The sequence below is a fragment of the Panicum virgatum genome, chromosome 5N (genome assembly GCF_016808335.1).
Source record: "Panicum virgatum strain AP13 chromosome 5N, P.virgatum_v5, whole genome shotgun sequence".
In the NCBI taxonomy this organism is placed as follows: domain Eukaryota; kingdom Viridiplantae; phylum Streptophyta; class Magnoliopsida; order Poales; family Poaceae; genus Panicum; species Panicum virgatum.
The window spans coordinates 7,714,081-7,739,364 of NC_053149.1; the positions used below are offsets into that span (position 1 = coordinate 7,714,081).

The window sequence follows — 25,284 nt, forward strand, 5'->3', positions numbered from 1 at the left end:
GTGCGGCCGTGCCCGGCCGTGCGCTAGAGGACATTGTCTGCTCGCCATTTACCACACGCCGGCATTCCATATTTTCTGGTTCTGGCAGTTCTTTTTGGTCCCACAGATGGAGTCATGCAGACTCGCACTTTTGGCCTTCAACTTCAAGCCGGCATGGTTGTTGGTTACTTGCTCTTTTTGAACCATTGGTTACTTGCTTTGCGCCGTGTTTAGTTCAAAAAATCAAAATTTCAAATTTTTTTCCGGCACCTGCATGGAAACTTAAATATAGACGAAATAAAAAACGCATTGCGACTGCTGCCTTTAAATCGCGAGACGAATCTAATGAACCTAATTAGGACGTAATCAGACGCTAAATTGCTACAGTAATGCTACAGCAAACAACTTCTAATGACGGATTAATTATGCTCATTATATTCGTCTCGCGATTTACAGACGAGTTTTGTAATTTATTTTGTGATTAATCTATGTTTAGTACTTCAAACATAGAAAAATACTTTTTCAAAAACTTTACCGAGCGTAACTAAACACGGCCTTAGTATGTGAGGACCATCAATCGGACATCCAAGGTCAGTGATTGGTGTTTGGGTACTACCTGGTTAGTCAATTCTGCCTGCTGATGCTAAGTGTATATGCTAAGCCTTGATGCACCATCATGGCCGGCATGTACATTTATTTGCTTGCAAAATATTGCAGTTGTTATCGCATAGTAGCGCGTTCACTCTTGACTTGGACATTGTCTGCTTGCCATTTTTCACACGCCATAATTTTCGGTTGTAGCCGTTGTTTTTTGTTCCCACAGATGCAGACCTTCAGACCTCCAACTTCAACCTTGGTATTTGTAATTTTGTATCGCTCACTTTTTCTTACTGTTTTCTTTTTTGTTTCGCTTTTCCAAATTACTGTAGACAAGCCCAATCACTATATATAGATTGACAATGTTTTAGGGTGGACGGGCTTTAGCAATCAAACTAGTGGAGTAGCATGTTAGCGTAAAATTGTTCAGATAATGACTGAGGGTTGAGCCAAAATTGCTGATCAAGGCAAGTCAAACCATTTCCACCCAGTGAGCTATGGTCATCTACGGTGGAGAATAGTATTACAGTATACATAAATACTGAATTAAATTTACTAAATTACTGAACATGGTCATCTACGGTGCAGAATAGTATTACCGTATATATAAATACTGAACTAAATTTACTAAATTACTGAATAATGTTCAGACTCACCGATTACTGAACTACTAAAAGTTTGTTCAGTAATTCTGCTTATTTTAATTATTGATGTAACTGCCACCAAACTGAAGCACAGTTGCAGGCTTGCAGCATCTCTATTCGGTCGGTTGAGTTTTTTTAGCACAATTCGTAAACTGAGTTTGAGATGTGGGATTTTTTTCATTTTTATATTTAAAAAAATTAAAATTTTAAAAATATATGGTGGTTTCGAAAAATTTCAAAACTATACCCCTGTCGCCCCCTGGCTAGACGACAGGACCTAAATGTAAAAAAAAATACATTTAGGTCCTGGCACCCGGGACGTATTAAACAGCAAACTTGTAAAATCGATATAAAATTGTAGAAAAATCGGAAAAATACAAACTCAACTGTTCTGGATTCTATGAAACAAGATCTACAACTTTTGTTATATAAAGTTTTTAATTTAATCAATGTATCTTGCTCTATTTTATATACTAGTTTAATGCACTTTTATTTAAATCTCAAGATCCATCCTTTGGATGCAGGTCACCTTTGGCTAGAGTGTTGCATATGGTGAGCATAGGCTTGTACAAAATTGGTAGATCCAGAAAACATTTCTAGGATAAGTTTTTAAATTAAATCTTGTAATATGTCTAGTTTAAATGGGTTATTTATCTATGCTGCTATACTGAGTTTTAGAAGCCATAACTTTTACAGTACTATTATTTTATTTCCTAAGAGCTACAAAAAAAGTTTGGTAAATTTTAGATAAGCACAACTAGACCAAATGAATTATGACTAAGGTAAATGCACTAAATCAAGAAAAATAGTTCTTGTACCTAGAAAAATTTGAAATAATTCATTTGGTCTAGTTGTGCTTATCTAAAATTTACCAAACTTTTTTTGTAGCTCTTAGGAAATAAAATAATGGTACTGTAAAAGTTATGGCTTCTAAAACTCAGTATAGCAGCATGGATAAATAACTCATTTAAACTAGACATATTGCAAGATTTAATTTAAAAACTTATTCTAGAAATGTTTTCTGGGCCTACCAATTTGTTACAAGCCTATGCTTACCATATGCAACACTCTGGCCAAAGATGACATGCATCCAAAGGATGGATCTTGTGATTTAAATAAAAGTGCATTAAACTAGTATTTAAAATAGAGCAAGATACATTGATCAAATGAAAAACTTTATATAACAAAAGTTGTAGATCTTATTTCATAGAATCCAGAACAGTTGAGTTTGTATTTTTCCGATTTTTCTACGATTTTATATCTATTTTAAAAATTCGCTATTTAATGCATCCCGGACGCCAGGACCTAAATATAATTTTTTTTACATTTAGGCCATGTCGCCCAATCAGAGGATGACAGGCCCCCTGTCGCCCAGGCAAGGGGCGACAGGGTATAGTTTTGAAATTTTTCGAAATCGCCATATATTTTTGAAATTTTAATTTTTTTAAATACAAAAATGAAAAAAATCCTTGAGATGTGGGGAGTTGTTAACGGCCCAGGTAATGAAATGGGCCGAGCCCTTCAGTGTACAAGGCAATAGGCAGTAGGCACAGGGTCCACGCCCATAGATTTTGGGCCATTGAGCCCACATCCGTCATCTCTCGTGCAGAAGGGGAATTTCTCCAGTCTTCCTTCCCGTGCTCCCTGTCCATTGCCTCGCCGCCAACCGTCACCAACTCCGTCGTCATCGTCATCGACGTCTTCCATAAGCACGCGCAGGAGTCCGCCAGCCTTGTCCGATTCGCTCCCGGGAGAGCTCCAAAGCAAGCCGTCTCCCAGGGCAACAGCTGAGTTTGCGCCCTGCAAGCATCTTGCGATGTTGAACTCTCTCTCTCGCTCGAAATATGCGGCTGATAAAATATGCGGCTCTTAGGATTATTTTTTGTTCTCTTGTAATTATTGAAGATTTTGTTTTATATGCTCTGGAGTTTATTGATTTTATATTACCAAGTTGGCGAAACTGACCTTATAGCCAGTGTGTTTTTAATTTGGTGTAATATCCTCTACTCGGGACTCACCATATTTATCGCAACTTTGTATTTAATAAGCAGCCTCCTTTCCCGAGATATTACGGTCATAACTATGCAGCCTAGAATCTTGTCGTCCCCATGCAATTCTACCTGAAGAGAATACTTCTCTACGGCTACGTCGTTCTCTCAACTGCCATACTCAACTTCAAATGAGAACTACCGTAAGATTTCTCCTATAGCGTCCCTAGCATAGAGACTTTAAAGCGCATAACCAGACCAGCAGATATAGGAAAATTAAAGGAGAACTACTTTATTAAACAAACAAGCTTACATATGGTTTTCCCTTCGAAAAACCCCCAAACTATTAAAACAAAGAAGAGAAAGATTACCTTACAGTAGATATTTATACAACAGACTTGGTGGTTATCTTACAGGGACAGTACAAGGAATTTTGTTGGGTTTAGATGCTCTCGCAGAGACTTCGCTCTTGGAGGCTCTGGCTTCTCCTACAGATGTCTTCGTCCTGTGAAGCACGTCCCCCTTATACAGTTCTGCGAACAGCGCTGAGGCCTTCGCTGCTTCTTATCTAAATTATCAAGTTTATCGACATGGCGCAGTCTTCATCGGTATGGCGCTAACTTGCATGGCGTTGGCTTGCACGACGCTTAACTTATACGGCACATGATCTTTGCTTCTTCTTGCATGGCTCTTAACTTGTACGGTGCATGATCTTTGCTTCTTTAGTTTTCTGGAACAAGTTCCCATGTAGAATCTTCCAAAGATTTGAGTGTAGATTTATCCATGCAATGCTTTTGCGGTGCTTGTTATATCACAATCTGAGATATTAGAATTAGTATTATTTTATTTATATATGTGTGTTTTGGATTTTGCAAAATTTATTAGGATTTTTTTTAGGATATGTCTTCAACGCCCAAAGATTTGATAGTACCACTATCAAACTAAGGGAATGAGAAATTTTATTGGCGCTTCCACACCCGAATTATTGATATTATGTCTCTCTCCCACACACAGAGATCACAACACAGACATAAAAATGATCTCTTGACGTTACTCACGAATTGAATGAAATACAGCATTCCATAGTTTTTATGCATCTCACAAAAAGGTCTAGTATTTCTTTATTTATTGTCACCCAGACATCAGCTTTTCAGAATTTCAAGAGCCAAGACTATTGTCATTGAAACATGGCTAGATGCCCATTTTTGTCAAAATTCACATGTCTGAAACTCTGGGAAGTTTGTGGTCTGCTAAACGCTGGAACTTGGAAATGCCTTGCCTTTGATCCTGTAACTCCTACTCCTAGAAATGAAAGTGGCCGTGATAATAAATTATATCTATGAAACCGGGAAGCTAGAAAAAAATTTACAAACGACAAACTGAAAATACTTAGTAACTATGAAAATACAAATTATTCCCACTAGTCATGTGATTCAACCGGAATACTAGTTAAATAAAGTTCAGACAATATATAACACAAACATGACATGGGTTATGCCCTCCTAAGCGCCCAGTACACGCTGGATACGGATGGAACAGGTCTACACAGTCAATTCTGAATTTGAGATAAGGATACCATCCGAATCAGCATACAGCCACTCGCCATCGCAAATTCTGGTTCCTGCAAAGGTCACAGGGACATGCTTCTCACCGACACCCTTCTTGTTCGACTTAATGGGGTGTGAGTTTAGAGCGCGGATGCCAACGTCGCAGCCATTGATCTCGTCGACGTCCCTGATGCAACCATTAATCACAATACCGGCCCACCCATTGTTCTGCGCTAGCTGAGCAAGGTTGCCGCCCAAAATAGCGCAGCGCGTGCTCCCACCACCATCGACCACCAGGACCCTGCCATGACCTTTCTCCTCCAGGAACTCACGGAGCAGGACATTGTCCTCAAAGATCTTCAATGTCACAACAGGGCCAGCAAAACTCTGTCGCCTTCCATAGATACGGAAGATTGGTTGGAGGGCACGAAGATCGCCATTCAGAATTAAACCAGCATTGGAGTCACATACTTCGGCAGTGGCCAATGGCAAGGAAGCCATATTAGGTTCTGTTCTGTTCTGCCTGCCATTAGAAGATGGAAAAATGTTGAAATTTCACTTAACGAGCATCAGGGATTTTCTCCATGACTAAAGTTTCAAAAAGCTACGGAACACAACAAGAAAATCATTTTCCTATTATACTCCAACAAGTAATCTCAATTTAAAGAAACATAAGGTTCGGTCTTCCATGAAAAAAAATAATCAATAGAAGAAAAAAATAGCCTCAGCTGAGAAACATAAACATATCTGTCTCATTAGCTGAAGAAAAGACAGCCGATAAGAAGTTCCAGCAAGATGTCCATGAAATTTTGCTCCAATGTTATATGCAAACACAGGCATCAATTTATCATGACTTAGGGTCTGTATCTTCTTCTAGCTTAGATTTGCATGCAGAGTTGGAGCGATTTATCTTCCGCCCCAAAACCCCAAATGAGATATTCACCTCAGCCCAAAAGTCTGAAGCTTATAGAACTTCAGTAGACTAGTAGAGTCATAGTAGGGTGCAGCAACTTGAATGGGAACTAGCGATATAAGTACACTAAAAATACCACACATTGCAGTGAGGACTGCAGGAGGAAAAAAGACATTGTCATACTGCAGCCTGTAAGTAACACACTACTATGTCCGACAAGAAACAGTTTTAGCTGGAAGCAGGTACTCTTGAGTAGACCGAGATGTGTGCCTTTTTAATCATGGCTCTAACTGGAAAAAGGAAAGCATATAAAAGGTTGCTGGATCACCACAGGAGATTCTATCTAGCAGGACTAACATTACATATTGTCCTCGAGGTTGGGTCAGTAGATTTTCTTTCCAGCAAATAGAAACAAGGAAACAGCTTGGGTGCAAAGGGTGAATAAGAGGAAGAACATGCACAATCAAGCAAGAAAATGGCAACATTTTATTTTTAAGGGAAACCTATGCAGCATCCAGTACAGGCTTTCAGAAAATAATGGCACTAGCATACACATATCTGCCCACTTTATGATTTTCATCAAGGAAAAAGCTGAATTATTGTTATATACTCATCCATTTGGTCATATAGCACTAACAAAACGGTTAGCAAGAAAATGTTTTGCCTTAGTGATTGTAGACCACCAAGAAAACGTAGAATTTTATTTAAGAATCAAACATATGCAACCTGGGGGGAAATTGGTACATGACTGGCATACAATAAAAAAAACCTACAGGTTAGCAGGTCAATCGGAGTATGAAAAGCTTGGGGATCAGTGGTGCAATCTGGCTAGTCAGTTGAAGCAAGCGAACCAGAACCATACATCTCAGCACTCAGAGCAATGCACAAAGTAATTGAAGGAGAACAGAAAAGTTAGGCAGCAGATGACCTGTAATTAGCCTCAAGACTACAGATCACAACCAAATTCGCCTAAAGGTTGTCCAATCCACAATCGATCCGTAGCCGGGGATGGCTTTGCGGGCAGCTTCTGCATCAATTTGAAAAGATAATATGCAAATGTGGTGAAAATGATTCGGAACAAAAATAGCCGTCCAAGAAGGGGATCGATTAATCTTTCAAAACAAAAAGAGAAGGGCATCGATTGGGAGTTTGGGCTGTGATGGGGGGAAGAGTATTGGGGCAAACTCAAGTCTTGAGGAGGGTACAATCTGGGCCTGTGCAATCAAGTCGTTGGATGAAGCGGCCGGCCGGGCACAGCCGCCGCCGAAGCTTGAGCTGCTACCTAGGCCATGAAGCCGCTCGGTGGAGCAGGCGTGCACGCCTCCAGCAGCAGACTGCAGACACCAGACGGGACGGCCGCCGGCGGAAGTAAGTGGCGGCGAGAATGGATTGGGAGGTGCAGAGTAGGAAGATTTGAGGAAGATCGATGGGGAGAGCAGGCATCACAGGCGAACCTCTACGACGCCTCGATCGACCGCTCTTGGCTGGGCAGTTGTCGTCGGTGCTAGCGGCTGGAGAGCGGCAGCGGTGGGCCGGTGGCTGTGGCGTCTTCCGTGGCTGGTGGCCGCTCTTTTCTTTTCTTTCCCATTTTGCGCTAGGGGATTTTCGGAAATTTGCAAAACGTAAAAAAGCACCTCAAAACTTTCCAGCGTGCATATTCAGCCAAACAATCCTCAGACGAGGGAGACAATCATACAAAGCAACAATTTTTTATCTTTGTTTGTTTTGAAAGTTTCTGAGCCATTTGTACACAACAATTTGAAAAATGCTTATACAACATATTTGTAGATAACTGTTCTAGAATATAAGTTACGAAGAACTAATGAAGCAATTTTGCAGGTGCTGAAACATAACTAATATCGGTAACACTACGATTTTTTGAGTTTCTTTGCTCAGCAAAGCAACAATTTGAAATTTCGAAAGCTAACAAATTTCTACGGTTCTTCTCCCAAACAAAGTCCGTGTCCGTCCACAGTTTATCCTATCATCAAGAACCACAGCAGCGGCGCCCATCGCGGACAGCCAAGCGTCGTTGAAGAAGCCCACGGAAAAGGCCGACACGGCGGAGAAGAAGACGCCGGTCGAAGGCGAAGGTGGGTAAGCGGCTCCTTCATCAGCGACGTCTTCGAGGACTAGGAGGAGCTGGTTGCCGCCCGCCTACCCACCTCCAAACTAGAAGCCCACTGTTTCGTCTTGCGAGATCCAGGCCTCCATTCTCCTCGGCGTCGCCCTCCAGCTCGCCAAGCATGCCGTCTCCGAGACAAGGCCGTCACCAAGTTAGCTTCCTCCTGGCTTTCCTCCCTCTACTGCTTGTTGGGTGGTGCACTGGTGCTGGGAGTTGTAGTTCAGTTTATCCGGTAGGGGGAATAGATGAATTGTGGCTTGGCTTCTGTACAGTTAATTGGGCGTTAACTGCTAAGAAGAATTGTAGCTGTGCCTGTCATCATATTGTCGTCGGGTGTCAATTTCCATGACGGAATCGTAGTCGGGTGTCAATGTCATGTGTCCGTCAGGTGTATTGCTTGGTTTGGAATGTGAAATTAGTGTGCTGCTCCAACCAGTATAACTTCTTGACTAATTATATTTCATTTTGCTTGACCTTTGTCTCACAAATGTGTGTTTACAACTTAAAATTGGATGATTTTCTGTCGATATACCTTATGGAGGTAAAAATTGCATACATTTTAGTCTTTTTCGGACTGGTGGAGAAAACATATTGAAAGAAAATCTAATCCAAATCCCATATATGGCTCCAATTTTTTTTCAAGTAACTACATACATCAAGAGAGTAGTTCTGGTCATTGCTTTTGCATTGACTACAAACACTATATTCTCAAGTTAACAGGAAAAGCAATAGGTAAGAAAAATTGCCAACAGCAATCCAGCAATGCATCTCTCAGTCTGCATCTCATCACCATACGGTATTGGATGTTAAACCCAAAGACAGAAACCAAATAATCCTTGATTCTGCTCCTTGTAATTCTATCATTTGATGCAACATGCAGCAAGATTGTTTGCTTGGGCTACATCTAAGAGTTGTTTTCCCCACTATGGGAATCCTTGGCAAACTTATTACTAATGCAAATCCAGCAGGCCTCTAAGTTGACACCTCAGAGTCTACCCCTTATGCTACAAAATGCACAAATATAACTGATCACAAATGTCGTTTGTACCATGGAGCAAACTACAGGGAGCAACACAATAACTTGAGTTATCTGGAGCTACATAACCAATGGACGCGTGCTTGAGAAAAAAAAAACAATGGAGGAGATTTTATTCCAATCATGCTATCTGGAATTGGCGGAGCATTGATTGTATTTCGACTCATACATGTTACTGAATCCTCTACAAAAATTTGTCATACAGACAACAGGTAAATCTCTGGATCTAATCCATTTTGACACGTCTTCTAAATTTATACTTCCATACATCCAATGTACACAAATGCAGGGAAGAATCATAAAGCTGAAGTGTCATGTACCTCTTCAGTTATTTCAGGTAAGCTGATCACCTGCAGGCATCTTGCCCATTTTCAGTGCAATGTATTCACTGTTGTGGAAAATCATTGTGGTTTGGTACTATTACTCCATTCTCCATCGAAAGAGATCCGGCAAACTTTAGATACGAATCTCTAATAGCATGCATCTCAATGGCTGCATCCTGTATCGGGATCCGCTCTTTAGGTTGTTTCTTCGAGCATGATATTCCAAGAGAAACAACAGAAACCAAGCAATTCTGAATTCCACTTCTTATAGTGCTGCTATAGCCATTTGTGTGCATCGATATTGCCGGATCGACTATATCCCATATTTTCTCTGGAAGTGCATTCTCTGCAAACTTGTGCAAATCCAAAGAACCATTGAACATCTCATCCGTTGGGCTCCTTCCAGTAAACATCTCTAGCAGCAATATGCCGAGGCTATAAACATCACCATGAGTTGAGACAGAAAAACCTTCACCATACTCTATGATTGTGCAAGGAACCGAAAGTCAGACACCATGTTTATATAAGAACTAGGAATAATGTACAAATACCAAAAAATAACTATTTGAATTACCTGGAGCAACATAACCAATGGTGCCTCTTATTCCAGCTATGCTATTCGAACTTTGCAGGGTTTTACTGGCACTTTCTGGAAGGATTCTTGATATTCCAAAGTCTCCAACTCGGGCACTCATGTCTTCCGCGAGGAGGATGTTGCTTGGCTTGATATCACAATGAATTATAGGTGGCCGACAGTGATTATGAAGATAGTCCAAAGCATCCATGATACCGACAGCAATGTGTAGCCTTTGTTCTAGGCTAAGAGAATTTGCCCGAGTGGGCATGTCAGACCCTGGGTGAAGCCAACCATTTAGGCTACCATTAGGCATGAACTCAAAAACTAACGCCTTGAACTCTTGACCCTGGTGATCGATGCTTGAGCAACAGGTGATTATCTTTACCAGACATCGGTGACGCACCCTTCTCAGTGCCTCACATTCAGCCATAAAACTTCTAGTAGTCCCAGATTGTTGTGTGTTAAACACCTTTACGGCTACTGTAGTGCCTTGATCATGTAAAGTACATTTATATACCATGCCATAGCTTCCTTGTCCAAGCAAATTGGTCTCTGAAAATCCATTTGTCCCATTTGACAATGCATGATAAGAAACTCTTCCATACCGTTCCTCAATTGTGGATATGAGTTGACTTTCATGCCTTTTCCTAACCTTCTTACGAATCAACACAATAAGAGCAACTACTGAAACTGAGAATATAACTGCACTAATTGTTGTTAGGGTGATCGCAAGGGGTTTTAACAATTTCTTTTTTTTCTTTTCAGCATTAGACATGGAGCATGGAGCTAAATGAAGTCGAGGTATTCCACCACAAAGCTGATCATTTCCATAGATTGAAAAGTAAGTTACATTTGCAAAAATACCCCCTTTTGGTACTTCACCTTGCAGATCATTGAAGGACAGATCCAATTTCAACAAGAATGTCAAATTCTGTAAACCTAAGGGTATCAGACCGGATAAGTTATTGTGCGCTAGATACAACTGTTTCAGGCCACCAATACTACTAAGGGCATCAGGAATATTGCCAGATAGTTTGTTCATTGTCAAGTTCAGCAGAGCAAGACCTTTTACATTTTTCAGAGTTTGGGGTATGCTTCCCTCTAACAAGTTTTGGTCCAGCAACAGCCTTTCCAACGATATGCAATTTCCGATACTATCTGGTATGCTGCCAGATAACTGGTTTCCTGACAGGATCAGTTGGTTAAGGTTTGCCAACATACCAACATCACTAGGAAGTGGCCCAGACAACAAATTGTATGATAAATCCAAGTAGTAGGAAAGTGCAGGAAGTTTAAGGATCTCTCTAGGAACCGATCCGTTGAGTCGATTTGCTGAGAGATCAAGGACAAACATATTTTTCAAGTTTCCCAAGCTTGCTGGAATTGGCCCCTCCAAGTTGCAACTGTATAAAGCAAGTACATTCAACTGCGTGAGATTTCCTAGCGACGAAGGTATGAGGCCTGACAAGCGAGTGTTATAAATCTCTAACACTGCCATGTTTTCTAGCCGACCAATGCTCTCCGGAATCACTCCGGATATGGAAGTATTCTCCATCCCAAGTGATTGCAGACCAACCAAATTACCAATGTTGGATGGAATAGACCCAGAAATCCTATTGTCTCCCACACCAAGTAATTGGAGAGTCGTCGACAGGTTTGCAATTGAACTGGGAAGTTTTCCACTGAAGGAGTTGTACTCAAGATCCAAGAACCCAAGCTGGCTGCAGTTTGCCAGTGCAGTGATGAATTCCCACCCTCCCCTGTCATCTGCTTCCAGCTTGTTGCTAAACAAGTTCAGGGAAACGAGACCTTTCAGTCTCCCCAAAGCAGGAGGAACGTGTCCACTAAAACTGTTCTGCACGAGTTGAAGATCCTTGAGAGCAGAGAGGTTGGAGAGTGAACCCGGGATAGTTCCATGGAACTGGTTGGCAGAAAAGTGAAGAACTTCGATTCTAGGGAACCTTTCGCCAACATTTGCAGGAATACTTCCAGCCAGCGAGTTGTTAACTACGGACAGTTCTTGCAGCATGGACAGATTGTACAGAGAGTGTGGAAGCACACCTGAGAGGTTGTTCATGTTGAGGTAGAGGAAGCGCAAGCCCCCAATGCTGCCGAGTTCAGGTGGGATGGGGCCCTCGAGCTGGTTTGTACCCAGATCAAGATGGTACAGAGATGACATGTTGGCTAGCGATGCTGGGATACCGCCAGTCATGCTGTTGTTCGCCAACGAGAGCTTCTGAAGGTTTGCGAGATCGCGGCCGAGCTCAGCAGGAATGCGGCCATGGAGCCGGTTGCTGCTGAGGTCGAAGAAGAGTAAGCTGGCGCAGAAGGTTAGATTGGCAGGCAGCCCTCCGTGGAAGGTGTTGTAGCTCAGGTCAAGCGTCTGCAGACGTGCCAGGCGGCCGACGCTTGCAGGGATGGTTCCCTGGAACCAATTGGAGCTCAGGTTCAGAATCCGCAGGGACGTGAGGTTCCCGACGGCCGGGGACAGGGTGCCGGCGAGGCCGCGGGAGGGCAGGCTCAGCACCACCACTCGCCGGTACCTTCCTCCGCACCTGACCCCCTCCCAGCTGCAGAGCCACCCTCCGGCGCCGCTGCTGTTCCACGAGGCAAGCGGATCGCCATCGTAGGCGCCGCCGGCGACCGCTGCGGCCTTGAACGCTAGCAGCGCAGTGGCCTCGTCGTCGCCGGCTTGTGCGGCCACGGGTGCCGAAATGGACATGGAGACGACGGATAGCAGCGGCGGCAACAGCAGTAATAAGCTCGCCATCGCCGAGCGCATCGCCATGTGCTGGTGGTTGCTTTGATTTTGCTGATGCTTCTTGTGCGATCGATGATCATGGTATTGTTAATCCCTACTTAGATCGTGGACTAATCCCGTGAAAGGGTACGTGAATAAATGATCATGGTGGAGCTGGGCTGCTGCTAGCGAAGATCTTGCTGCCAGACACAGGCCTTGCCTTTCTTCGGTCAGAGCAGGGCAGCTTACATGATGTTTTGTTTAATCCTGATGGATGCGTGCTAATACATGCAACATGCACATGCATCGCATCTGATTCGTGGTTTGGTAGACGTCGCTGCCTGCTTCTGTTTTTGACTTTGACATGGCTGGCAGCCGCTTTCCAAGTATGGTTTGGACTTTGACCTTTTTCCCGGTTTCAGGGATTTTTTAAAACTAGTTTAGGAACATGTTCTAGCTATATGGAGATTTACCAGATTCTTTTCCTAGTCTGAGGCAAACTTTTGATTCAACTATATTCACAAATTACCCAATTCTGCTCTAACAAATGGAGCCTGACATGGAAAGATGAGTTAGTTTGTTTTTCCCCTCGTTGCATAAGCAAACTAACTGAGTTCTGTTGGCATTCTTTACTGTAAAATCATTGAACATACAGATGCCACCAGTCTAAACCGTGTGGTTTTATTTGTTTACATTGGTCGTTTCTGCACCGTTTTGATAGTGAGCAGTGTGGCATAAATGAAAGCGCAGTTGATAGTGCAATTCTGTGTAAGAATTGAGGGATGAAAAGTATATGCTGCAAGTATGATTATCTCTCATAACCACCTGTTTTCCTATAGTATATTCCAATTTCATAGTTGATCAGTACAATTCTTTTAGAAAAAGAGAAACCCATCATTCCTTCTCATCAACACAATTCTTTAAAGGGCGTAAACAGAATTATTATCTTTAATCAAGTAATTCTCAAATAAGAATAGCGGACTATGTACAAAAAAAATGCAGACAGAGGACGGTGAAGAAACAGCAAAGAGAAGTGGCAGCAAATTAGCAACAAACAATAGCTTACCTGAGAACAATTCAGGATTAGCATTGTGGAAATGGAGAAACAGAACTCTTTGTGTACTAGATATGAGTTCCTGCATAGCCAGGCACTGTACGATCGATAAATTTAGCAGAAGAAAACGGAGGTGCAAGTTCCTGGGCCATTCTTCATTTGGGCTTCTGAGCGGTTGAAGCCACCTGCTGCTGCATATGTTGGCAACAACTAGAAAGTAGACACAACCACGCATAAAAGATGAATAAACAAACATCTGTACACATTCCACATATCCTATATAATGCAAGCATGCAAATGCAATACAGTACTTGCAATTGATCCATATCAGACATAAAAAAACATACCCTCACATTGAAAGTCTGAGCAAAACTTTCTGGGATACCATAATGCCAATACACTTTGCTGATGATTTATTGTAGCCCAGGATGTTGCCATTGTGATCTGGAAACTGATTTGAAGAGATTCTTCCAACCCAAAATATGTGCCCAGCAATCCTCTGTTCAGGTAATAGAAGCAAAATCTGACAGCAAACTATTTATGAACATGGAATAGTCTTGATAGTGGATCCAGTTTTAGATCCTTCCCTGTCATATTTGCAGACCGATCTTCTGTGGCAGCCCCATCTTTCTTCATATATATAGATTTCACCAGTATCTTGGTCCTTGGTTCTGGAATCATCCCTCTCGATTTCATTGTTGTGTAATACTGCAGAGCCTCATCAAGCTTTCCTTGGGAATGAAGGCCATGAACCATAATAGTAAATGATCGTTGATCTGGACCAGATCCACTCCTCTCCATCTCATCCCATATTTGCTGCACTCCCTTCTCGTATTTCCAATTGATATAAAGGTTCAATATTAAGTTATATGTATCAGAATCCAATTTACAACCACTTTGCTCCATCCTCTGCATCAAAGCTATGACATCTTTGGGTTTTTCAGTTGTCTTCATAATGTAAGAGTAAGTCCTAGTGTTTGGAGAGCATCCCTTTGCTTCCATTTCATCCAAAAGCTCATAAACTTTCTCCATCCGGTTTATCTTACATAAGTATTTTATCAAAGTGTTGTATGTAGCCACATCTGCCAGACAACACCGGTCGTTCATCTCTCAAAAATCTCAAGTGCTTCTGGAATCCTTTTCTTGAAGCACAACTGGTCAATGATACAGTTGCAGATCGCCACATCAGGATTAATGCCTTTCTCCCACATTTTATTGAACAGCTTCATTGCGGGACCAATTCTGCCATCTTTGGTCAGTGCTTTTATGAATGTACCATAGGTGACCAGGTCCCTTTCAACCTTGGATGCAATGATATCGTTCCAAATCCTGTGAGCATCTCTAAAGCTTCCCTTCACACACCAACCGTTCAGTATGATGTTCCAGCTCCTTATGACATGCGGGAACTCGCCTTTCTTCTCGCGGAACAGCGCCTCCGCCTCCTCAACATGCTTGTACCGACACAGCGACATCAGAAGGATCTGGAAGCCAACCAAGTCGAGCTCAAGCCCGCAGTCCTTCCTCAAGGAGAACACCTCTATCGCCTCCTGCACCTTGTGTGCACCCGCATACCGGTTCAACAGCACGGCAAACATCCTGTTGGTTACCACCACCACCCACCGCTCCTCCGGGATATCATCGAAAAGCTGCCTCATGAGCCTGATCTTCTTCATCCGCCCGAGAATGTCCAGCATCTCAGTATAGGCCCTCGACCCATGGGCGTAGCCAGGTAGCCCTGCCACCCAGTTGAAGAACGCCAGCGCGACCTGCCAGTTGGACCGCTGCTTCTGGAGGACCTTGAGGACAACGTCCTCGTCCATCTTATCCGCAAACTGACGGAGAGCATCGCCAAGATCAGCGTTGCCGCTGCCACCAATGGACTTGAGAGTTCTCAGGATTTCACTGGCGCGGACCTCGCTGGAACATTCCGAAGCACTGGAATGGAAAAACCTCAGCGATCCAAACAAGTACCCACTCGGAAGCACACCTTGGCGGAAGCACGGGGGCAAGCCCATGGGTGGTGACCCCTCTGAGGCATTGTGTCGAACAGCTGGTGGGCACGACACAATAACGCCGAGGCTCCTAAGAACTGCACATGGTTCATGAGTACCTGCGGCCAAGTAGTCCCTTTCATTAGAAATTTAACAAATATGGGGGGAAATCGTTTGCTGTTGGATGGAATATTGCATCGTGTAGTGGAATCGCAGGAGAGGAGAGTATTTCGGGCAATGAGAGGAAGACGTGATACGTACGAGCGATGGGCTTCCTGAACCTGCAGGCGGCAGCGGCAGCGGCGGCGGCGAGGATGGAGGACTCCAGCCGGGGCGGCGGCATCGTGATACAGCAGTAGCAGCGCTGCTCCGGCGAGGTCAGAGGCACGGAGCAGGCGCTGGCCGGGACGTGGTGGTTCGCAGAGATGGGCCCAGGCCCGGATAAAAGAGGAACGGGAGGATGGGCCTCTCTGGGCTGGGCTGTGCCGGAAACGGGCTGGGCTATTGCGTTGGCAATGGGCTGGGCCACAGAAATCAGAATGCCCGCTCTCGCGTGCTTCTGAACCGATCCGTTTCCGGCGCGCCTCCGACCAACCAACCAACTCGAACGCACTACGCAAGTGCCCACCGGTCACCTGCTCTCCCGCCAAATCCTCTTCACCCAAACCACAGCATCCACCAGCTCCCGGTACCGGTATAAACCTCGAGCAAGGCCTCGCCGCAGCCGGCGACCAAGCTATGGTGTTCCCGTTCCCCTCCCTCGCCGGCCTCCTCCCGCGCCGCGCGCTGCTCGCGTACGCGGCCACGTGGACGGCGGTCGCGGTCACGGCCGTGGCCGTGGCCGCGTTCGCGCCGGAGCTCGCCTTCGTCTGGGCGGTCAGGCCCGGGACCCCGCTGTCGAGGGCGTGCCAGGGCGGTGGCGAGGGTTTCGGCGTCGGCCTGCCGCTCGACGGGCCGCCGTGGGACGTCGTCTGCGTGCCCGCCGGCATGTTCGGCCGGGCCAGGCCCGACGTCGTCGTCCCGCTCGTCTTCGCCATCGTCGTGGTCACCGCCGCCGTCTGGTTCACCACGGCCGTCGGGGTGTGGGAGGATAATCACGACGAGGAGCCGGCGTCTTTGGAACATGTGTAGGCTGTGTGATTCTCGGTCCGTTTTCTTTCTTTCTTTTTTTGGAAAGGAGATTCTAGATTCGTTTGCATGAATCAGAAATATTTCTGGTGTACATATACGAATCTTGGATCTTCCTTCTATAGTTTCCGATGTTTTCAATATGGATTCAGAATGTAGCAACACACCATATGTCATCAGAATTCAGACACCAAAGCAATAAAAAAATTAAAAACAGAAGGAAACGAATGTTTCAGGGGAATACAAATCTGAATTTAGCAACACATGAAACAGAAAAATTTGTGGTGTACATATGAATGCTGGATCTTTCCTATATCCGATGTTTCAGCCACAAGCCCACAAGACGGTATAGAAGTTTCAGAATGTAGCAACACATGTCATCAAATTCAGACACCATTACAAATAATTCAGAGTTTCAGACACAGAACGAAAAGGAATCTTTCAGGCAAACACAAATCTGTACTTTGAAATTCAAACCAGAACTCAGCTGCACATATATTGCACAGGTATTAACAAGAGTTACACAGGTTGATCTTTGTCACACAAGAATAATCTAGGAAACCATGCGTGGAGATTTATTTCTGAACACCACGATCTCTACCATCTATATATACTATATAAATGACACCTTAAGAAGCATTTATTTCTGAGTGTGTATGTATGGGCTGGCCTTTGGGCCGTGGCTGTAGCTGCGACGGCCTATCTGGTCGTGCGCCTTCCCTCTAAGGCCAGTCTCAGTGGGAAGTGTCATCGCACGGTTGCCAAAACTGTAAACTAGGTAATCGAGCCGAATGAGTGTTATGGTGATGACACTTCTCTCACATCCCATAACACTCAACATTGTCTCTCTTGTGCAATGTCAGCAAATTTAATGCTCATGACACTCCCACTTAAATTGGCCTTACCGCCTTAGGGATAGTAGATGATCTTCGATTAGGTAAGAAACTTCTGATTGGTATTACTTTTATAAGCCGAACCCTACTTTTCCAAAAAAAATGAACCCTAGGACTTCCTTGCCTAAATGTACACGAGCTTTGCTCTCCATAATCAATCTATTATCTTCCAAGCCATATTTGCTTTCAGTTTCTATTTCTCTCAATCAGCCACGTCACCTTGATTATCCTAACCATCTAATTAACTTCATGCACATCTTCTATCCATTAGATGGGTGTTTTTGGTTTCTTCCTTCTCCATTCATTAATTAACCAAAGAGTAATAAAAAATTCTATTATTTTCATCCAAGAGATCGCTCACATGGCTTTCAACGTAATCTCTACAAGTGCATCATTTATACGAGCAACTAAACAACCGCATTGATTTTTTATTTGATTGAATTATTAAATGGTTGATTCCATAATATGAATGTTGATGCATGTTTGTCAGCTACCATTATGATTACATCTCTAAGCCAAAACTACCACTATGTGTCTTAAGCAATATTTATATTTTTTATGTAAATATATTTATCTATTTTATTTGAATACCAATGTAGCCCCATGTGTTCATTAGCCCCATGACATGTTTTCTTTATTCGAAAAATCTACCATTTCAGGTTTTTCAATAAACTCGATCTAAGTGCTTTTTTGTAATACTGCATGCTCTCCATAGTATTTTATCTAAAAATATATTACATCTTTTGTTCATAGTTTATTGGAAAGCCCCCTCAAATTCTGCAGCAACACGGGGAATCATCTAGTTACTCAGGTTCCTATAATCACTGCTACTATATTAACCAGTAATCACTGGTAACACCATATGCCAAGCACAAGCATAATCAGAACACTCCTCTGATCCGTCCTACGGCTCTCATTGCGCAGACTTGATCAGCTCCTCGCTAAAGTCCCAGAGTTGCTTTGCCAACTCGTCACTCTTTGCCAGTTTGCTCGTCTTCTCCTCGTTGCAGTCAGCAAAGTATTTTCCTGTCACTCCCCTCAGCTGTGGGTTCAGTCCTACGTAACAAGTAGTTGCTGCTCCCTGAAAAACGGGTTTAAAAGTATCAGTATTTGCAAATAATATAATATTCACTACTTTTACCCAGTGACAATGCTCTATATGGTTATTGCTATGAAGAAGAGTTGGTTAGAAACATGAATTGGGAAGATCTGGTTCCAAACCTGGTGTACATTCTTCCACAGTATGAAAGTTGCAACTTGAATGATCTCTGCAAGAGAAAACAAGTTGTTTTAGAACACTGTCGGAAGATAAGTGTTCCTAGCTAAGACCAGAAAGTAAATTCTCTGAGAAAAAGGAGCAGGAGAGCATACTCAAGAGAACGAAGGAATGCCTCATCAAATTGGTCATGATCAATCCAGGATGAACACAATTAACTGTGATGTTTGCTCCTTCTTCCTGTTAAGTAATATAAAATTAATGATCCTTGATACAGATCGAGATCAAAAGGGAGGTAACCTACATAATATCTGTAAGTCATAATGGTATCTAACAGAGTTCCTATAGATTTTAAGTTATTTAGCTTCGAAAGTGGTTGTTTAGTGTTAAATCCTTTTGTGTGGATGTTAAGTCTGACTGAACTTCATTCCCACCTTCGGTGGAGGTCGCAGCGTATGTTGCTGCAGTTTCATGATGTAATTTGGGCCGTAACCGTTCACTTTTGAACGTGTGAGGCCAGATTATTCCCATTTCTTAAAAAAAAAAATAGCTCCCACAGTCTGCACTAGCTATTCCTTACCAGTGACCCCTTTACTTCATTATAGTGTACAGTCAAAAGCGTCAGGGACATGATGGACAAGTTGTTTGATTTCAGGATTCTATCCTTCCCAAAAGATTAAAACAAAGGAGAATGCTAGTTGCTAGGATGGTAAAATAATACCTTGAGCCGTCTAGAGAGCTCATTTGCATGCAGTAAGTTTGCCAGCTTAGATTGTCCATAAGCCATTTTATCATTGTATCTGTCAATAAAATATCGTTACTTGCAGTTCACTAACAGTCAATCCCCACAAAGAACCATAAATTAAAGGCACATACCTTTTCTCATCGTTGATTATGTCAAAGTCAATTCCCTTTGGGTATGTATGGGCGTGGGCAACTGATGACAAGTTCACGATGCGACCCTCAATACCCATAGACTTGGCAGTGGCTTTCATATTATCAAGGAGGAGATTGGTAAGCAGAAAGTGTCCTGGTAAAACAAATGTCAGTGCCAGACAATGAGACAAGTATTTTCGCTGTTTTCTAGAAAGATATGTTGGCACTAAGAGAATACCGAGATGATTGGTGGCAAATTGCATCTCAACTCCATCTTTAGACAGTTGAAAAGGGCAGAACATCACACCTGCGTTATTTCTGCAGAACAGATTAGGAAACTGTAAGTCATAATTCAGTGTAATATAGACAAGAGGGAAGGCTAAATAGACTTGCAAGTGGTATACATCGCTGAAAATAAGTTTAACTGCAGCACAGTAAGTTTTCATGTCTAAGAAAGGCAAGCATAACAAGAGCTGAAGAGGGTTACATCAAGACGTTCAGAGGAAGTTTCATTGAGTTGAACTGGTCCACAAAAGTCCTGACAGACTTGAGGGAGCTGAGATCAAGCTTCAGAACATCAATACGTGCTGTTGGGTTCTTCTCCATGATGGTCTTCCTTGCTTCTGATGCAGCCTCAGTGTTTCTCGCAGCAATGATGACATGGGCTCCTCTAAGGGCGAAAACTCTTGATGTCTCCAGACCAATGCCACTAGCTCCTCCTGAGAAACACCAAACATTACAGATTTCATCAAAATTAGGACAGCAATAGATCTTAGACATCTTGAAAATAGGTGCTGCTTGTGGTTAACCGAAATTTTACGAACTAAATTATGGCGGTGAAAACTGCACTCAACTCCTGCTGAGGAATGGTGTCAATTACAGATAGAATAAGTTTCATGTATAAGAAATACTCCCTTCATTCCAAATTGTAGATCGTTTTAGCAAATCTAGATACAAATTTTTTGCTACGTATCTAGATATACGTTATGTCTACATATACGTAGCAAAAGCTATGTATCTAGGTTTGAAAAAATAACCTACAATTTGGAATGGGGGAGTATTAAATATCCCAATTACAGATTTTTGGACTCCTAATCGAATATAGGACCACACTTAATAAGGAGTCACAAACACTGCATAGAAAGATACTTTGAAGCGAAATGAAAGCACTAGTGAGCTGAAGCCTAGTGCCAACAGGCAAATGTAGCTGTTGCAAAAATCATCATAAAACAAAACTACCAACAAGGGAAAAAAAGAGCTAAAGCTGCTAAAAATAACACTATCAAACAGAAAATGACAAATAAAATGCTGGAAGGCTAATAATATGTCAATTCAGCCACCCCGTGATCCAGCCTTGGACTTACTGAGCACTCCGACACCCTTGACCTATTCCAGAATTATTCTCCTTCCGTACATCCCAGCAGAGGTGGTGTCAAAATTACTATCATCAAAGCATTCATATACATCCCTCGTATACCAACTATTTATATTAGCAATTTCATCAGTAACCAAATTACTAATCATACAGATATGTGTATCTATATTTTTATATGTAGAGCAGCACATTAACATAAAATCTGAAAACTTCTAGGAAAGTTTCTGTGTAATGCTGAACCAGACTCGGATTTATTCTCAATAAATGAAAATAGTCAGCATATAACCAACCATAGAAACAGGACAAATTTCCCAAATTTTTGTGAAGTTAAGGGAACAATGAAGCCCCCAGAGTAGTATAGTGAAATGATAAGTATTGAAGATGATAGGCATCTAACCGAAAGGATCCTGCATCGATGCCCTCTTACACTTCAATGGCTTAAGATTTACGAGGAATAACATTGCTTTGAGAAATTATGTGTTAGAAAGGGAGAGATGGAAGTGTGCCCCAAACATGAATTGTGATCTCATGAGGTGCAGGGTTGTTGGTACCCAAAACTTTCTTTGTACATGAAGTAGTTATATCGAAAACATGGTACTTAAGACTTAGAAACTCAACAAACTACTGTATTACAATATTATATGAGTGTGATATTACCACTGCTAAGACACTGGTGATTCTAATCTAACAAAAATATTAATTTACGATGGTACAGTTGTCAGTTTGTGCTTGGGAAAAAACAAACAGCATTACACAATGGACCATTAATTCAAAGTCACGCAAAAATAATTGCCCCTTTGGACCACATGGTCCCAAACTCAAAACACTTCTTTTCCACACAAAAAGAAAGGAATATACTGCTAGACCATCAATGAGAAAAATTAAAAATGAAAACCCATTAGCCCACTGTAATCTAACCACAAAGTTGAGTAGGTAAACATCATCTAATAATAACATTGAAATTTGATGTACGTAAGTCCTTTACTGCTTGCACGTGAATTTCTAGTGTAATTTTCAGTAAGACACAGATCACTGTAACAAGAAGATGTTACTTGGTAGTCACAGTTCACAGGAAAACTTAAGTACACCTCAACTAGGACTAGTGCAGTTGTAAGAAAACCATTGCAAACGGCACGTGTTAACTGTCAACTACATACACAAAGATATCACAACACTCATAAAGATCAAAGCTCTAAACCCACCTATCAATTGTTCGATGATCAAAAAAAGGTTTTTTAAGAAAAAAAAACTACCAGAACAAACGGAAGGAAACCACACAGAGATTCCTCTGACATTACTAACAAATATAACCATGGAACAAATACCCAGCTTTGCAAAATCTTGGTGTTACAGAGCGCAGTATTTCAGGAACAAGTTCAGAGCACCAGGAGATTCAGTAGAAATCTAAGCATGGATAGATTCAGTAGAATTCCAAGCAACAGCATTAAGCAAAACATCATGACTCACACTCTCAACAACATAATCGTTGCACAGGCAAGATTCAGAGACGAGGCTGCATATGCACGTACGTCTCATTAACAACGACCAGTACAGTTGTGAGGAAAAATACAGTGACAAGAACATGTGACCAGCACATCTGGCATACCACATACTATTTAGAGTAGCAGGTAGAGATCTACCCGCAATCCTCATCAGACACCCCAAAAGGGAAAGATCGAGAATCCATAGCGTCCCGATTACAGAGGAAAACCGTCGTCTTTTTACCAAAGAACATCAGAGCAGTAAGCATCACCCATTCAACGCAATGCTCAGCGAGTTCGCATAAGCATCGATTAAGCACCATCGTAAAAAAAAAGGAATCTTGTTTGCTACCGGCTGATTAACGGGTTACCTGTGATGATGACGGTAAGGCGGCTGGCGTCGACGCCGTCGGTGACCTGCTCCGCCGTGGACGCCGACCCGAACCCGCTGGCGCCCGCCTTACCGGTGATGAGCGAAAAGATACCCATCTCCGACTCGACGCCTCAATTCTCCAACAAAGTTACAAAGAACGAGCTGAACTCAACCGAACTGAACCAAACTGCAACCAAAACAGCAAACCCAAGAAAAGAACGAAAAGGTGAGCAAAGAAAGCGGCACGGCCAAGAAACCGCAAGATTCACGGAGATCTCGGCAATGCGGCCGTCAGCATACCTCGGCGCGCCGCGGGACTTGTTTAATGCGCCGGGAAGTGGAGCAGAGGGCTGAAGCGGAGGCGGGCGTGCATGGAGCGGGGGAGGGGGGTGCCAGGGGGAGAGGGTTGAGGTTATTTATGGTTGGGGGCGCGGGTAGCAGTTTGGTTGTGGAGTAGGAGCGCAACAACGCCAACGCGGGGGCGGGGCGGGGAAGGAGCAGGTTCCCCTTACGGTGGGAACCGGTCCGGTTTGACCCGTTACCGGTCAAACCGGTCCGGTCCGGTTCCGGTTTGGGCCGGTACTAAACCGGCCTAAATTCAAAATTCAAATTCAAATTCAAAAAAATAAAAAATTCCTACAAATACTTCAAGGTGCAACGAATTTAATGGTGTCAAATTTTCTCAAAAATTCATTCGTTTAACATACTTTTCAGGCATTTAAAGTTAAAACAAAAAAGAAAAAGAAAAAATGAGACGGCCCATTAAGGCCCACTTGATAAACCGTCTAACCGGCCGGTAAACCAGTCAAACCGGCCGGTATACCGGTCCAAACCAGTTACACATGCAATTTTAAATTTGGATTTGAATTCAAATCGGTCAAACCGGCCGGTAAACCGGTCTAACCGACCGGTAAACCGGTACGAACTGGTTGAACTGAGTTTTTTGAATTCAAATTTGAATTTAACCGGTTTCTACCGGTAACCGATCAAACCGGTCCGGTTTACCGGAACCGGAGTGCTCCGATTTGGGGTTATCGGTTGGGAAAAAAACCCGGGAAGGAGACGGAGAGGATGACGCACGGAGGGAGGAGGCCGGAGCGGAAAGGGATTGGAGCCGGATCGTGCTGGTGCGGGCTGCGATCTGAAGCTACGTACGCACGCACGCCTGCCTGCCTGAGAATATTCTAGGACGCCAAGAGGCAGAGACTTCTGAAACAGAGAAGAGGATAGAGTTCTCCTCTCCTTTTTTTTCCTGCGAGGCGTTCTCCAGCTTTTCACAGTCAACACAGAAGTCAAAAAACGAAAGGAGTTTGGAGTTTGAACAGGGACTTTTCTTCTTCCAATTGCAGAAGAGTTGTTCAGGAGTCGTCATGAATCTGTCTGCCTCTAGTGTTTCTAGATGTCATTTCAGAGTTCGTGACGAACTTGGTATAGGAAACGGTTTAGGGATCAGACAACTTCTTCACACTTAGTTGTACATGTATTGCATCACGAGAGAGAGAAAAAAAGTTGTACACGGCTTAAAACCTCAATTAGTTTGAATTTTTACAGTGAATTTTGACAGAGTTGCGGCATGGTGGAGATAAAATTCGGAAATTTCCTCCACATGGTAAGAAAAACAGACCTAATCTCTTTCCAGGATAATGGGAACATCTCAGACTAAAATTATGTTAATATTTTTCTTGAAAAAACTGCAGGAGCTCTGCTTTAGGTCTTATTCTGTTAGACATGAATTCATTCCGGACCAGAAATAATAGAAACAATCTGAAATATAACGAAAGATCCGGATTCATTTCGGGTCAAAAACTAATTGCAACAAAATAGACTAATAATTGGTACAACAAGAGACCATGATTGATTCCGCACATCTAGACTCATGGATTGATTCCCGATTTTTTTAACGTAGCTACCATAAGCCTATTTTATTGCAATTAGCTTTCGACCCGAGATGAAACCCGATCTCTTATTATATTTCTTATTGTTCTATCATTCCCGATCCGAAATGACTCCATATCTTACCGAACAAGCCCTTATCATTTAAGATAGAGAAGAGAAGGTTCAAGATTCATACAAGGTCGATATTACATAAAAAATTGACAACTCGAACTCTAGATAGTACTGACTAAACATTAAATAGAGATAGTTCAAGATTCATACAAGGTCTCTATTTAATGTTTAGTCAGTACTATCTAGAGTTCCCACTTAGGTTTCCCACATGCTGCAGTCCTACACCGCACTTCTTGCTTGATCTCTTGCAAAACCTCCTCTGGGGACAAGATCTTCTGGTCAAACACCCTTCTGTCACGTATCTTTCATATATTCCTGAGTGTCCTCGTACCTGCATTATTACGCTCTGTTGTCATTTGACTTTTGATATATAGTTGCATCATGGTGGAGATAGACTTGCAAATTTCCATCCACGTGGCAA

The 25,284-nt window shown here is 42.8% G+C and overlaps 3 protein-coding genes, 1 long non-coding RNA gene and 1 pseudogene across 9 annotated transcripts; 2 read left to right on the forward strand and 3 right to left on the reverse strand.

Moving 5' to 3' along the window:
* Nucleotides 1–4,572: 4,572 nt before the first annotated feature.
* Nucleotides 4,573–7,263, reverse strand: LOC120675174 (putative 4-hydroxy-4-methyl-2-oxoglutarate aldolase 2). Of its 4 annotated transcripts, none has more exons than XM_039956282.1 (4): nt 7,123–7,263; nt 6,951–7,002; nt 6,597–6,695; nt 4,573–5,278 (listed from the first exon to the last, which is right to left on the reverse strand). In XM_039956282.1, exon 4 carries the CDS (start codon nt 5,254–5,256, stop codon nt 4,750–4,752), a length of 507 nt encoding a protein of 168 aa, XP_039812216.1. In that variant the 5' UTR covers nt 5,257–5,278; nt 6,597–6,695; nt 6,951–7,002; nt 7,123–7,263; the 3' UTR covers nt 4,573–4,749. The 4 variants fall into 4 exon arrangements, with proteins under 4 accessions (XP_039812216.1, XP_039812215.1, XP_039812213.1 ...); XM_039956281.1 differs by having other exon boundaries at nt 6,874–7,002; XM_039956279.1 differs by having other exon boundaries at nt 6,597–7,002.
* Nucleotides 7,264–7,398: 135 nt separating this feature from the next.
* Nucleotides 7,399–13,109, forward strand: LOC120675177. Of its 3 annotated transcripts, none has more exons than XR_005675254.1 (5): nt 7,399–7,944; nt 8,859–9,041; nt 9,119–9,166; nt 9,785–10,100; nt 10,495–13,109. It is a non-coding gene; the product is annotated as an uncharacterized LOC120675177 (long non-coding RNA). The 3 variants fall into 3 exon arrangements; XR_005675255.1 differs by having other exon boundaries at nt 7,399–9,041; nt 10,495–10,530; nt 10,619–11,177; XR_005675253.1 differs by having other exon boundaries at nt 7,399–9,041; nt 10,495–11,177.
* Nucleotides 13,110–13,482: 373 nt separating this feature from the next.
* LOC120675173 lies at nt 13,483–15,917 on the reverse strand (annotated as a pseudogene).
* Nucleotides 15,918–16,192: 275 nt separating this feature from the next.
* On the forward strand, nt 16,193–16,852 carry LOC120676815. The gene has a single exon (XM_039958136.1). It carries the CDS (start codon nt 16,253–16,255, stop codon nt 16,643–16,645), a length of 393 nt encoding a protein of 130 aa, XP_039814070.1. The 5' UTR covers nt 16,193–16,252; the 3' UTR covers nt 16,646–16,852.
* A 1,362-nt stretch (nt 16,853–18,214) lies between these two features.
* On the reverse strand, nt 18,215–23,315 carry LOC120674015 (short-chain dehydrogenase TIC 32 B, chloroplastic-like). Its single transcript, XM_039955074.1, has 9 exons — nt 23,157–23,315; nt 22,855–23,043; nt 20,115–20,346; nt 19,866–19,945; nt 19,628–19,781; nt 19,473–19,551; nt 18,907–18,991; nt 18,757–18,803; nt 18,215–18,616 (listed from the first exon to the last, which is right to left on the reverse strand). The coding sequence occupies exons 2-9, from the start codon at nt 22,970–22,972 to the stop codon at nt 18,449–18,451; spliced, it is 963 nt and encodes a 320-aa protein (XP_039811008.1). The 5' UTR covers nt 22,973–23,043; nt 23,157–23,315; the 3' UTR covers nt 18,215–18,448.
* Between the last annotated feature and the right edge of the window lie 1,969 nt (nt 23,316–25,284).